This window comes from Polyergus mexicanus, unplaced genomic scaffold, assembly GCF_030449975.1.
Source record: "Polyergus mexicanus isolate NDT 795.1 unplaced genomic scaffold, iyPolMexi1.0 SCAF_24, whole genome shotgun sequence".
Lineage (NCBI taxonomy): Eukaryota > Metazoa > Arthropoda > Insecta > Hymenoptera > Formicidae > Polyergus > Polyergus mexicanus.
In genome coordinates, this window is record NW_027223344.1 from 3,500,699 (window position 1) to 3,516,832 (window position 16,134).

General features: G+C 43.1%; 1 protein-coding gene across 1 annotated transcript; it reads right to left on the reverse strand.

Moving 5' to 3' along the window:
* Positions 1–5,108: 5,108 nt before the first annotated feature.
* LOC138942950 (uncharacterized) lies at positions 5,109–8,003 on the reverse strand. The gene is made up of 6 exons (XM_070313448.1): positions 6,901–8,003; positions 6,650–6,827; positions 6,295–6,604; positions 5,833–6,185; positions 5,243–5,526; positions 5,109–5,199 (listed from the first exon to the last, which is right to left on the reverse strand). Exons 1-6 carry the CDS (start codon positions 8,001–8,003, stop codon positions 5,109–5,111), a joined length of 2,319 nt encoding a protein of 772 aa, XP_070169549.1.
* Between the last annotated feature and the right edge of the window lie 8,131 nt (positions 8,004–16,134).

Consider the following 16,134-nt stretch of genomic DNA (forward strand, 5'->3'; position numbering starts at 1 on the left):
TGTAGCGTGCGACAAACAAAATACTATCAGGGAATATTTCGCTATGGGTCGACACTCGAACGTCGATTGCTTCTATCTGTGCCCAACGTATGCTAAAATACCGAAGCATTTGATTCGAGATAACGCTAATCTGTTAATTCTTTTTAAACAAGATGGTACTAATTTACGTCACGCATACAACGATCACGTGAACACGAATATGTCGTACGAGAATTTTCACGCGCTATGTCGCGCGTGTTGGCGATATAAATATGGTTTCTTAGTGATCGACAAAGATAGCGCGCTCCGCGCTGGTAGATACAGACGAGGATTCAACGACTTCATTGTACCGTAGAGCGATCAGTTGTCGCGAATACGTCGAACGCGTCGATCGCTCTCTCGCGAGTTAGAAGAAGTTGCAATGACCTCGACGGATATCGGTGAACGCGAAAAGACAGCAAAAGAGATAGCTAAAACGCGTGCATCGATTCGTAAAAAACACAGAGCATTGAAGACCGGAAAAATAGAAAGCGAGATCGCGATAGAGAGTCGTTTCAAACCGATCGTCGAACCGCTGCGGCGCATCGCTGATCGCGCCGAGCGAGACGAGATAGAGCAAAACGAAATTAAGCGCGAAATGATAAAACAAGACGCGATCGACGTTTCACCCTCGACGAGCGTCGAGGAAAAATGGAAAGACGAAGCACTAACCCCGTTTGGAAAAAACCTAAAGCGAAACGAATACGCGCTCGACGACGATTGAACGCCGTTTCTACTCCATTAAACGAGTCTTTCGTCGAAAGAGATCCATTCACACGAAACGAAACCGAAGAATATGAAACGTTCGAATCCGAGAGTCTCGAATCGCCCTCGATGCCCGAAATACCCGTTAGACAAATTTCGCGAATTTCTCAAGATCGCGAAATATCGCACGGTCGACTAGGACCGTTAGGGCGAAAATATATGGGGACTCTTCTCGGCGGAGAAGCGCCGAACGAGATTGATCACGTTTACGGAGTTTACATCGGCGAGAAAAGTGCGATGCTCGGCGATAAGCGATTTGACGTAGACGCGAATGATTCCATATTTATAGATGAGATTAAATATATCGGTACTCCCGGTTTATACGAATTAATTTTTATGAAAATTCCTAATAGTCTCATATATACAGAAAAAGATAAATTAACATACAGAAGTATATTGTTAACAACGAACGCTCATAGACGTGATCATGACGCTAAAAAATCTGTCTTAGGAAATAAAGGATACAAATACAAATTCATTATCGCTCCGCTTATTCACAACAGCGGCGCGAAAAAAACAGGCGCGGGTCGCGTATCGTCGACTATGCGTGTCACGAACAATAAAATCGATTACGTCCATTGGGACGATCCAAACGAATTAGTGGATCGTCTGCGATTGTTAGACGCTTCGCGTCGAGCCGGCAACAACGCTCACGAAAACGAGATTCTATCGATAATCGAGGAGCTTCGCGAAACAGGAGCGATCGTATAAATTGAACTGTCGCGTGGATGACCGTTGCAGTCGTACGCGGAATTCGCGATGTCCGTGAGCAAATTTGGCTCGCCTTTAAAAAATCGAGGCTAGAACCGGAAGACTACGTCCGGCTATCGAGTCTCTGCGAAGTTACGTGCGCGATAACGCGCTGTGTCTAAGCTCTTCCATCGAATACCGCTCGAAAAAGAGATTCAATTCAACGTTATTCTCGAGAGAAAGAAAAAAGAATTATGAGCGTTAAAAAACGAAGACTAGTCGAGGAATTGCATGCGCCCGCGAGAAGAAACTTCTCGCGTCGTCGCGTTGCGGTGCGCGGGTACGACGACCTATGGCAAGCGGATGTGGTCGAGATGCGTCCTTACGCGAGACTCAACAAAGGCCACAACTACATACTCACCGTTATCGACGTATTAAGCAAATACGCATGGGCTGTACCGCTTAAGAGCAAAAGCGCGAACGAGGTTACTCGAGCGTTATCTAAAATAATACAAGACTCTAAGAGGTGTCCGAAAAATCTACAGACCGATAAAGGAAAAGAATTTTACAATGCCGATATGCGAAATTTCGCGAAGAAGCACGGAGTAAATCATTATTCGACATATTCGGTGATGAAAGCGTCGATAGTCGAACGATTCAATCGTACGCTCAAAAATTCTATGTGGAAGTACTTCACGCTAAACGGAACGTACAAGTGGATCGACGAGTTACCACGACTCATCGAGGAATATAACACGCGAAAACATCGCACTATAAATATGAGACCTGTCGACGTAACTCCAAAAATTGCCGATAAACTTTTAAATACTGTATACAGCAATATAAAAATCGCGGCTCCGGCGAAATTCAAAGTAGCCGATCCGGTACGCATCAGTAAATTTAAGACGATTTTCGAGAAAGGCTTCACACCTAACTGGACTACAGAGATTTTTCGAATAACTAAGATACAACGGACTAATCCCATAACGTATCTGTTAAAGGATTCGCGCGGCGAGCCGATCGCTGGAGGATTCTACGAGCACGAATTGCTGCGCGTTGGCGATCCCGACGTGTATCTCGTAGAAAAGGTGCTGCGTCGAAAGGGTGACAAGATTTACTTGAAATGGTTAGGAATGGACGAATCGCACAATTCTTGGATAAATAAAACAGCTGTATTATGATAAAAATGTATTTTTATTAAATAAAACTACATATTATACATATTATACATATTATACATATTATACATAAAATACAATTAATGACATTTTAATTATTTTTTATTAGTTTAATTTCTAATACAATATTAAATCTCGTGTTACCAAAAACAAAAAAATCTTAGAAAAAATTGTAGACATGTTAAAACTAAAATAATCGTATAATTATAAAACAAAGAAAATCTTAGAAAAAATTGTAGACATGTTAAAACTAAAATAATCGTATAATTATAAAACAAAGAAAAAAATAATAACACAATACAATTAAAATTAAGGCTTGTGAAAATCGATTAACCATTTAATCGATTAAAAACGAATTTACAGGTTAAAATCGGTTAATGAATAATCGATTAGAGTGATTACCATTATTAATCTTTAAATCGTATAATTATAAAACAATTGTAATTTTGTACGAGTTCTCTCTTGCGCTCCACATAAATTCTTTCTCGCGCCGCTACGCGGCCGCCACATCCTGCGTTCTCTCTTTTGCGCTTTATGCGGACTCTTTTTTATATTTTATATACATTCTTCATCGCATTGTTAAGCGAACGTCGTATCTTGCGGTAGCTTTATTCTCGCGGTAGCTTTATTCTCGCGTTGCTCTATATATAACACTTTCAAGAATATAATAAAGAGTCATGGAAATCATCGATCTGTCTAATTCGCGGCTAATCTCGACTCGATTTATGGCAAATTCTCGCGTTCTGTCTCGTTTGCATGTAGCATGATATATGTTCTATGCCAATGAGGGAGAACGCGAATTTGCCAAATCGAGTCGAGATTAGCCGAGACTTAGACAGAATGATGGTTTCCACGACTTTTACATCGCAAAAACACACAAAAAGTTCGTTTTTTGGTGTTATATACAAATTTTTTTCGCGTTCTATACGAGTTCTCTCTCGCACCGCTACGCGGCCGCCGTATCCTGCGTTTTCTCTTTCAAACTTTATACGTACTCTTTCTCGCGCTCTGTATACATTCTTTATTACGTCACTATGATAACACTAAAACTCGCATTAACATCTTTTTCACATTATTCTATATAAAACACTTCCGAGAGCATAATAGAAAGATCGTGAAAATGTACGATCAGTCCTATTTATAATAGATTTTAACAATATCTATTATATATAAGACTGATCGAACATTTCCACGATTTTTTATTAAAATCTATTATAAATAAGACCAATTCATTTTTATTATTTTATTAAAATCTATTACAACTTTGATATGAAATTAGAAATACATCTCTTCACGATAATTCATAAAATATTAATCAACGGTTCACGAATATTTCGAGTCTTGAAATTTCAAATTAAAGAACACAAGTCTGTGATATAAAACTTGTATACTTTGATATGAAATTTAGAAACGCGTCTCTTCGATATAATTTTTTCTTTTAGTTAAAAATATGTATTTTTCAGTTAGAAGTTCTTCTCGAACTATTATTTTCGACGCAACCGTGAATTATATCGAAAATACAATGGTAATATATTATTTATAAAATATGTTTATACTAACAATAAACTACTAACTAAAGTTTAAATGTTTTAAGAAACGTATAGTATTTTTTCGCTCCCTATAACGGTATTTTATAATGTCCTCACGGTAACGTATCCGTAGTTCCCGATATCGTGTATCGTTTGTCATCGTGCGGACTGAGCGCGATCTTCAACTCCGATACTGTATACATCTCGTGTAACTCGGATCTTATACAAAACTGCTCGCGCTTCATCTCGATCCCCTGTCGAAGACAGCGCGCGTAATCGTCAAACGTTATCGTTCTCGCGACAACGCCGCTCTTAACACCCTTGATTCTTTTTGTATCGCTTTTACCGGCGACTCGCAGCGCGTACATTTTCGCTCTGAGTCCAATAAATTCGGTCATAATCGCGCCAGCGTTCTCATCCTTCATAGCACCGGGTATTTTTTTATTAGCGAGAGGCATTCCATACGCATTGCCCGTTGCGTAATCGCTCGTATCGAATTTGTCGATATCGCGCTTCATATTCTCGTATATGTCCTCGCACTCGACGCGATAAATGAGACTATCCGTATCGGTGTACATTATTTTACACTTATCTCGATACAATGGTAGCATGTATTTGTAGTGAAATTCGTATAAACGAATTTTAGATATGTCGAGAATACACATACCTACATAAATTGGTTTATTGAACTTAACCTCGAGTTTACGCAATTCTACAGCTACGAGATCCTCCGCGAAAACGCTTCTACTGTGAAAATTCGGCTTCGCGATCATCGCCTCCGCGCCGTATCACCCGTCCCATCGAGTCACGAGTCGAACATTCGAATGATTGCGCACGTTCTCCATAGTTTTGCCAAACACGGCATTATTCATTAATTTGTATAGATTTTTCTCAAACTCGTTTTTCGCGTTAATTCGTAATCGTGTATTCAGTTCGATGTATTTGGACAGCCATGAAGATTGCGCGAATCGCAATATTCTGTGTATTTTCGTAATGCGTAATCCGTGTCGAACGCATTGCTGCAAATTGCGATAATATATTACGTAACGGTTCTTATCGTACAGTGTGGCGAGAAGCTTCTCGTCTCGTTTTCCGGGCGGCTTATCGCGCGTCGGGCAGAATGGCAAGTCAGCGTGAGAATCGTGAAGGTCGGACGGATATGCAAGGTCGACCTCTAGAATATAACCGATAGGCGAGTCTGATGTCACGGACATTAAGTCAACGCTCGTAACGTTATCGACCCATCGAAAATTTTCGTAAGGCAACGATTGACACATCGCCCATCCATACAAATTATTTATATCGAAGTACATGAGATACGACGATGGTTCCGAAGGATCATATGACTGTAAATATTTGTTATTAGCGCGCGCGTATCTGTTGGAACATTGACTTAGCCCGCCGCGTATTCCGCGTTCCACGAACATCACCATATCAATGTCGGTTAATAATTCGAATCGCACACTCGTATACTTTAACATAGCGTCCCATGTGTATCCCGGTAACGTGTAATAATACGCGGGATCTAAATTATAACTTCTCATACACGCGTCACGAAAATTTTCGAAAACATCGGCCAATAGAAGAACGTCGGTCTCTAAATACAAATCGCTATAATCGCCTAACGTTTCGACGCGAAATCGCTCCCAGACTCTTATCGCGCGCGCGTAATCGCTCTCAGATATCGCGTCACCGGTTAGCGAACTGTAAAAAGCCTCGCGCGGCGGTAGACGAGTCTCCAACAATTTATCTACGTCGTCGACATACTCGTACGGAAATACACCCTTTCGCGCGAGAAGCTCGAAATCGGCGTCGCTAAGATCGGAAAATTCCGAACGCGCGATCCTCAACTCGCTTTTGTCTAGATACGACGCCAATTTCTCGAGACTCGCGCTTAGAAATTTGAAAGAATCCACGAAACGCAATTTCAAGCGTTTTCCGAACCATCCCTCGTCCAACGCATCTTCGACGTTCTTCGTGAAAGAGATATACGTTTCTTTCCACGCTACCGGGAAAAGCGTTAGCTACATCTTTAATGATAAAATGCGCGTCGTAACCCGATAAATTGTGAAAGAATACGGGAATTACGTAAGTATCCTTATAATTTAAATTACAATTCGAATGCGCCGGACCTCTGTACCGTCCAGTCAGATGACAGTGATCGCGCACGCGAGCGTCTCCCAATTCGAACGGTTTCTCGCATATGCTGCAGCGCGTCGCGTTTACGAATCTCTCCCATTCATCCGATGTAAGATTCGTCATAGGAGCATCGATAGCGAGAATAGTTTTCGCGCGAAGCGCTTGATCGTGCAGTTCTTTAACGAACCACAATACGCAATTTTCACCGCGATAAGCTCTGTAAGTAGAGCTAACGCCATCGAGCGCGCATCGCGCGTAATATCCGGCGCTATAGACTTCGTGATGCTGAACGATAGATGTATTCGACGTTCTCCTCTCCTCTTTCTTCTTTAGTACGCATTCGAGATCAGCGTACACCACGAATGGAAGTCGCTCCTTTCTACTATAGTTGCGAAACTCTAACCATTTGTCGTCTTTGGTAGGAAGGACTATAGCGCACTCGTTCATCCTTCCGCAGTCCACGCTGTGAGCCGATAACTTATCGCTCGTTCGAAAATAGTGCATGCATCTGCGACATAACGCACATTTTAAATCTCGCGCATCATCAACATCGCGCGACGATTTTTTTAATTAGTACTCACCGATCGCATATATGCGATTTATGTCGTCTACCGCTGAGTTGCGAGCCGACGAGTCGCGACAGATTCTTGATCCACGCGAAATGCGTCGCGTCATCTCGTCGCGTCATATCGTCAAAATACAGCAGATTAACGTGTCTGTCCTTTTTATCGTCAGTGAGACGCAAAGGAACAACGCGACAACCGTCTTTTCCCTCCTTTTTATTTCGAACGGTATACACATTAATAGATATGTCATTAATACGCTCGAATCTAGTAATTTTGTTCAAACTCATAGGAAATTTAACGCCCTTCAGATTCAGCACTGTCGTGTAATGCGGGTACGAAGATTCCCGACCCGCGTTTTTTTCAGCTGGATACAGAGCGGCGACCACCGCCCATGCGAAACACGCATTGTCATTAGATTGCACGTTTATTACCGCTTTCTTCAACACGATCTCTCGCGGCAATTTGACGTGACATCCCGCATGCATAGGATTGTATTTGTTCACGTTCACAGTTAAATTGAATATTCGCGATAACGCCCATCCGCTATCGCGCTCCTGAAATTCTTCCAACGAGGCTAGAGTAGCGTCGACCACTCGCTTCTCGTACCACTCTCGCAAGTCGGAAAGAGGTAGAAGCGGATAATTCTTCGTAACAATAGTCTTAACATCGATCTTGTCGCCCGAAACGAACTCGCCAATAAACACGGTATTGACCTTAACACCGTTATATTCATTCATAACATCGCGTATTCGATCGAGCACGGTATCTCTAGCGTCCTCGAGAAATCGTCGAGGTTCGATATAATCGAAATTAATAACCGCGCCGGTTAAAACGCGTCTAGAGAAAGCCGTCTCGATCTCGGACCACGAGAATCCCTCGCGTTCCTTTACACCGCCTCCCACGCGTTCGAAACGTCGACGCAGATCGTCTCTCGCGCCCGTTAATCGAACGATTCGAGCGATAAGAGAATTGATCGCTCCGGTCGATCTCCCTCGGCGCTCTCCTCGACATCTCTCCCGCAGAGACTCGAGACATTCGTCGCACCGTTGCGTCCACGCGCGATACGCGTTCCCCGTCGCGACGTCCCGCGCGCTATCGAGAAGATCGCGCGCCTCCATCGTTTCTCGATTCGTCACTCGTCGTCTAACGAACGCCAAGATTTTTTACAAATAAACCACGTCTCCTCCTCGTCGTAATTCTCGATGTAGAACAAAGCTCTCGTCTCGCAGCCGGCGCACCAATTATTCGACACGTCGAAAACCTCGTCGACGAGATCGCAAGCGGGCACTATCTCGCTATACACCGTTTTCGTCACGTGCGTCGATACGCTTTTCGCGAAACTCGAGCTACGCGCGCAATACGCGCAATATCTCTCGTTTTCTTCGAAATACTCTCCGTTCTCGAATCGGCAACCGAACTTAAAGAAACATTGCACGACGTGATTCACCTCCCACGAAAATTTCGGAATTCCGTATCGCTGTTTCCAATTGCGATAGAGCAAATAGCCATCGGCTCCGACATTCGCGAAAGGTTCGTCGAATCGCGTCTCGCTCGCCCCTCGCACGAACTCTTCCGCGAAGCCGATCTCTTCTATACAGTACAAACGATCCTCTATATAACGTTCGCGTAGTTCTTTCTTCAAACAATTCGGTATCTCCAAATTCCATATATCCTCGATACTTCCGATTCGAACATTCACCGCTCTTCCGGCTAATCTCGTTAAAGCGCTCGGCGCGCGCTTCATCGCGCCGCGAAATATTCTCGAACGTACTAATACCTCGAGACCATCGCGGCGTCCTTTTATAACGGGGAAAATAGCGAGGACGCGCCCCCGATTAACCGAACCGGATACTCGCTCTCGGACGCGTCTCGTCACCGGACGCGCGACGTCGCCGGAAAATGGAAAAAAACTCGCCCCCCGAAACGCGACAAGCGCGCTCGCGCTAACGCGCGCCTCGAGAAGAGGAGAGCGACGCCCCTCCGTCCGCTCGACCGCCCACCGACGATCCCCCGCCCCCTCGACGCCGGGCGCCCGCTCGCGGATCGCGCGCTAGAAGCGGCGCGCCCCCCCTAAAGAATCGCGACGGCGGATCGCGCGCTAGAAGCGCGAGTCGCGTCAAGGTCGCGAATCGGGAGAAACCGCCACCCCCCGAGCGCCATCTCTCGAGCGCTCTCGGCGACTCGTACCCACCGCTTCCCCCCGGCCGCGCTTCCCCTCTCACCCTACTTACCCCCCCATGCACCCGCCCAGCCCGCTCTCCATCCCTCGGGCGCCCACAAACTGCTCCGAAACTATCTCTCTCTCTTCCTCCCCAACGATACCCTCTCTCTCACACTCACACAAAACTGAGCCAAAACCGGCCATACTATCCTACTTATGAATATAATCATTTCTTATTCTAAAACCGTGTGCTTAAACTACGTTTTAGTATGGGTCTTGGGAATCCATATGATATACGTGGTTCGTTTTCTTCGTCGGAGTTTGTTTCTTCTTCTATTGCGAGGATTTCTCGTTCTTCCTCTTCTGTTTTATGCGCTTCTCTTGTTACATTGCGGCTCAGTGCATCGGCGTTCGCGTTCGCTCGTCCGGCCTTATGAATGATTTCATAATCATATTCTTCGAGTTTTAATCTCCATCGGATTAATCTTGATCCGGGATCATTCACATTAAATAACCAGATTAATGGTTTGTGGTCGGTTACGATTTTAAATTTCGTACCGTATATGTATGGCCTAAAATGTTTTACAGTCCATACAATTGCCAGTAATGCTTTCTCTATTGTATTATAATTCTGCTCCGCTCGCGATAAAACTCTGCTGGCGTAAGCAATGGTCGGTCATTACCTACTTTTCCTTGTGACAATACTGCTCCGATTGCATAGTCGGAAGCATTGGTGATCACTATAAATTTTTGATTGAAATCTGGATACGTTAGCACTGGCGCAGTCATTAATTTTTCTTTTAATATTTCAAAAGCATTTTGCTGTTCCATTGTCCACTCGAATCTTTCCGTTTTCTTTGTTAATTTCGTTAGTGGCTTGGCTATTTTTGAAAAATCTTCTATGAACTTTCTGTAGTATCCGGCTAATCCTATGAAAGATTGTATATCTTTTACTTTCTTCACCGTCGGAAATTCTTTTATTGCGGTTAGCTTTGACGGGTCCGGAGATATTCCGTTCTCCGAAATAATGTGACCTAGATAAATTACTTCTTTGCGCAAAAACTCGCATTTATCTGGTTGCAATTTTAGATTATTTTCTCGGAGTCTCTGTAGTACTTCCTTGAGTCTTCTATTGTGGTCCTCTAGGCTCGATCCGTATATGACGATGTCGTCTAAATAAACTAGACATTTAAGTCTTTGCATTCCTGTTAGAATTGAATTCATCAGTCTCTGGAATGTTGCTGGCGCATTTTTCAATCCAAACGGCATTCTATTAAATTCATAGTGTCCGTAGGGCGTTGAAAAAGCTGTCTTTTGTTTATCTTGCTCAGCCATCGGTATCTGGTGATATCCTGACGCTAAGTCTAGTGTAGTAAAATATTTAGCGTTTCCTAGCTGGTCCAGTATATCGGTGATATTGGGCAGTGGAAATGAATCGGCTATTGTTAAATCGTTTAACTTCCGAAAATCTACTACTACTCGGAGCTTAGGTTTTACGGATGCGTCGGCCTTTTTTGGTACCACCAATAAAGGTGCGTTCCATTGACTCGCGCTTGTTCGGATTATGCCATTTTTTAGCATTTCTTGCACTTGTTTATTTACTTCTGTCTTGTGCTTCTCGGAAAGACGATGCGGTCTCGTGTTCACCGGCGAGGTGTCGGCGCGCGTGTTTATCTCGTGCTCTACCGTGGCGGTGCACGTCATTGGTTCTCCGTCCAACTGAAATGTATCGTAATATTCTTCGCATATCCGTAGGTGTGCCTGTTTTTCTTCCGTATTTAAATGTTGCGTGCGTAGTAGTTGTCATATTTGTCCGTGTCTCGAGTTAGTATACTTAAAATTTTTTCTTGTTTCCACCGTATGTATTTTAGATTCGATCTCGCGTTCTCTGTCTTCGAGGGTGACGTTTGGCGTCTGTATCTCGACTTCCATATCGGTTGTATTTATAATACTAACGGGACACGTGTAATCTTTAGGTTCTACTAAGCAGTTTCCAAGATAGATTCCTGGAGCTGTTTCCTTGGCTTGTATTATTCCTATTCGATTTTGATTTGTTGTCGCTTTTACGATGGTCTCGCTGCGCGGTTTTAGAATCGTTTTGTTAAGTGAATAGAACTTTAGTAAAGCATTTCCTATTTTTAATTGATTTTTATTATAATCGCAGGACACCGAATGTTGTCGAAGGAAATCAATTCCTAGTATTCCTTCATATTCGATCGGAATGTCGTCCTTTACCACGTAAAATGCATGTTTTACCTTATGGTTTTCTATCTGGATTGTGGCGTACATTTTTCCGATGGTGTGTATTTTATATCCGGTTATGCCTGTGAGCGCGATCTTATCTTCGTGTATCAATGCGTCGTCCTTTAAATGTTTCAATTTTATTAGTCAGATGGTCGATCCTGAATCGTACAATATCTGTATTTTTTCGTCTTTCGCTTGTCGCATTGGTAATGTTATTAGCAATAAGTCCGTCTTTTTCTTTGCGCGTGGCATATCTTTAATATGCGTAACGCGATACTCAAATGCAGGTCGCGGTTCTCTTTCTCGCTTCCTCCTGCTCGTCTTCGCTGCTGCTACTTGCGCTATCGGCGTTTCTTTTTTGTTGTCGCGATTTCTTTCGATCGGGTATATTTTCGTCGCGCGGTTTTTGCTGATTTCCGACTTTTAGTTTATTTGTACTATTTTTCGGTTTCCCTTTTAGATTCCAGCATTCGTCGCGGCTGTGTCCTGTTCTTTTGCAATGCGAGCAGTATTTACTTATCGCGTTTATTCGCGAGGGTTTTTCCGGCTTCGGGAGCGCGTATCGGCTGCTACGGCAATCGCGTCCGAAATGTCCGTTTTTTCCGCATTTAAAGCATTGCGGTGTCGGATTTCGACTATTTCGCGAATAACTTAATTCGGTTTTATTTTTATTAACAAAACCACTTGTTCTCGCTGTTCCCGGTCTAAGTTTTTCTTCGGCGCTCGCGCCCGTTATCGCTTCTTGGAACGTCGTATATCGCTGCGCGCGTACGAGTACTTGTAATTCGTAGTGTAATCCGATTTGGAAATTTATTAACGCCTGCTCTTGGATTGTTTGTTGAATCGTGCGTTTTGAGGTTGCGGAATGCTCCTTTCCTTCGATCATCGAATCATATAATTTCATCGCTAGTAAATCAACACGTTGTCCGAAAGCGTGCGCAGTTTCATTCGGCTTTTGTTTTAAGGAATTGAACTCGATTTGTAAGTGCGTAGTACTTTGTTTAGACTGGTAACAAGTCTCGAGTTGTTGTTTTAATTCGGCGAACGTCTGAATATTTCGTGTCTCGAAATCCTGCATGGCTTTTCCTTTCAGTTTTGTAAATAATATTGCTCGGATTAATGATTCTTTATCCGCGGGATGTATGTCTTGAACGGCGTATGTGCATGCATTTAAAAATTCTAATAACTTATGTCGCGATGTTCCGTCAAATTCGGGATTCATTGCTCTTGTTTCTTTTAACGGTAAGTAATTCGGAGCGGTGCTTCGTCGACTTCTGATGTCGCGTGCGGTTCGTCCGTATGTTCCATTAAACGCATCGTTACTGTCTTCTGAGCGGTTATATCCGTGACGTGGTAATTCCATAATCGCGACTTCTACTCGCGTTACTCGCCTGTTTAATGATTTTACTTCCGTGCGTATTTCATTTAATATTTCGAGAAGGTGCGCGTCTCCTCTTTCTTCGCGGTTTCTCTCGTGGGGTGGTGTGTGATCAGCCTCCACTATATTTCGGTCCATTTGGTGAATGGATCGTCGCATTCTTTCTATTTCCTCGTCTACCGCGCTTTGTGGCGGGTTCGCGGGAGTGTTTTCTTGCGGATTTCGCGATTCGGCCATATTACTTTCTTGTTGGCTACAAATTTCTTCCGGATCGAATAGATCGCTCTCGTAGGAAGTTAATGAAAATTCGCGCCGTAGGGACTTGGAGTACTACTAATATACGGTCGCGTACTTCTAGTCTCGCATTGAGTGTCGTCAGTGGGGTCAATCGTATTACGCGGCAATAGGCTTTCGTCAAAATTGTTAAACGGAAATTCGCGTTCTGTGACGACGTTATCCGGTAACTCGGTTTCGCTTTCGCTCGAGTATTGAGTTTCTAAGTTTTTTCGCACGTTATAAGGATTTTCTCGCGGTGCTAAGCTTAATTTAATCGCTCGTAGGGCTGGTTCGCTCAGTAACCACGATCGGTTCGCTATCGGTTTCGGTATATTAGAACCTTCCGACATTCACGCGGTTATATTTATTAAATTTTTTGGACTTACAATAGTATAACGACTCGCATGATCGCTCGCTATGTCAGTAGGTTGCTGACGCTGCAGTCCTTCGCTCGGCGGCTGATACGGCTGACGATGCTCGTCGTACGGCGGTCGTTGTCCAGCGTCGGTGTGTTGTCTGCAGAGTTATCGTAGGTCGCGATGCTTGGCGGCTCACGTTTCTGCTACAGCTGTTGTGACAATGCTCGTTCTGTTGTCCGTGCGGTGTCTTCCGTTGATTGTGGTTTCCGTCAGCTTACGTTTTACGTGTGCTGGCATGCCTGTCCTGTTTACACTCTGGGTACTTTGCAGGTCTTGGGGAAGGCTTAGCTGCTGCTTCCGTCCGTTAACTTCAATTGAATTGATTGTTGGCGTGCCCGCTTTTTAACACAACCGCGTCTTTTGCAGGTCTTGCGTGAGTTCTGGCAATGCCCCGGCAGATCCCACCGCTGCCACCAAATAATGTTGTGCCTCTGGAGAGGCACGGTAGTTGGGATCGTTTGCCGGAAGGAATTTAGGAATTCGGGCTCCGCCCGAGAACTTCACTGTCTTTATTTGCTTAGAAATGATACCTTTGCATTTAAATAAATATATTAATATCTATTTTATTCGTGACTTGGCTTGATTACAATGTTCTTGCACTTTCGCTTCTTCGTGTATATTTCTGCGGACTGCGTGGCTATTCAATATTATAATAATTATTGATACTCGCTTTGACACTCGCGGCTGTTAGAGATATTGCTCGCGTAAAGGAATAAAAATTGCCCGTTTGGTAGTTATTGTGACTACTATTAATTAATGATCAAGATTGTCCGCGTAATATTAAGGGAGTGGTGCACTTGGACACAGTATAATTGGACACGGTGCAAATGGACACGTTACAAATGGACACGAGATTTTGCACACGGTTCAATTGGACACAGTGCATTTGGACACAGTAATTTTGGATACAGTAGCTTTTGGACACATAAGAAAATACGCATTGTTTACTTGGACACCGCTCAATTGGACACTGTTCATTTGGACACCGTTCGTTTGGACACAGAAAGATGCGCACCGTTCATTTGGACACCGTTCGTTTGGACACCGTTCATTTGCCCACCGTTCGTTTGGACACCGTTTGTTTGGACACCAAAATTTGATTTAAATTATACGACGTAAACCACACCAAATTTTTGTTTTAAATAAGAAATAGGTTTGGGTTAGGTTATATCTTCCGAAAGTGGAGCCCCCCCGCAGGGGGGGCGGAACCCACTGTATCCATGCATGACATCCAAATATGCGAAAGGCTAAACAAAGTGCTAAAAGCAATGTAAAATTAATGACATCAGTATCAAAGATATATAAGTATGAATATATTTTATTTTGACAGATATTATAACCTTCAAATGTATCTCCTTTTCACGATTTCATATTTTACATAGATTTACCAGTATAAAGTGTTATAAGAATACTGATTATATTTTCCCAAAATGATTTTTATTTCTCTCCATCTGTTACATATTTAAACAAACAGTGCGCATGTTTCTGTGTACAAATGAACGGTGTCCAAACGAACGGTGGGCAAATGAACGGTGTCCAAACGAACGGTGGGCAAATGAACGGTGTCCAAACGAACAGTGGGCAAATGAACGGTGTCCAAACGAACGGTGGGCTAATAACGGTGTCCAAACGAACGGTGTCCAAATGAACGGTGCGCATCTTTCTGTGTCCAAACGAACGGTGTCCAAATGAACAGTGTCCAATTGAGCGGTGTCTAAGTAAACGATGCGTATTTTCTTATGTGTCCAAAAGCTACTGTATCCAAAATTACTGTGTCCAAATGCACTGTGTCCAATTGAACCGTGTGCACAATCTCGTGTCCATTTGTAACGTGTCCATTTGCACCGTGTCCAATTGTACTGTGTCCAAGTGAAGGCCACTCTAATATTAATGGTAAAGACTGCCCGCCGTTCGTTAGCGGTGGGCCTTTTTATTAACTCCCCTTGGCTTCTCGGGAGGGGGTCGTTTAGCAACAAGGCTGTGTGTCATGTCGCTTGATTTTGGCAATATCCGCATGCAAGCTAAGAAGTTCTAAGTAGGACTTCTTTGCTTGCACTTTCGCAATTTCTTTATTCCTTTTTATTTCGCCTTTAAGTAGGACTTCTACGTTGCATTTTCGCAATGTCCTTCTTCCGCTTGCCCTGATTTCCGCGTTTTCGCAATGAAATGATTGCACGGTCGCTCGGGCTTAGCGCGTGGCTCGCGTTGTCAGCGCTTTGTTCGGTCAACGCTCGTAACGTGATCTGTATTCGCGTTACACGTTGAGCAATTATATAAAATAATATGTATTTAGAATAATATATTTAATAATTCGTGTATAGCCTGTTCGGGCTATAACATTATATATATATAATATTGACATCGATTGATGCAATCAAATACATGTGTATAGGAATGCGAGTATATATCTGATGTGATGCTAATAATGACGGCAATAATTAATCCGATAATACTGTTGTAAATCTTTTTCTTGGTTAGCCGCTACATAAAGGTAAACTTTTTTGTCTTGTTTTTAATTAATTGCGTACATGTATACATGTAACTATGCAAAAACAACACAACAAATTTGTCTTTATGTAGCGGCTAACCAAGAAAAAGATTTACAACAGTATTAATTATTGCAGTCATTATTACCATCACATCAGATACATACTCGCATTTATATACATATGTATTTGATCGTGTCGATGTCAATATTATATATACATATATGTTTTGCCTAATTTTAACTAACCTTCCTTTCCTTGCGCTCCCTTTCGGAGAGGAATTGT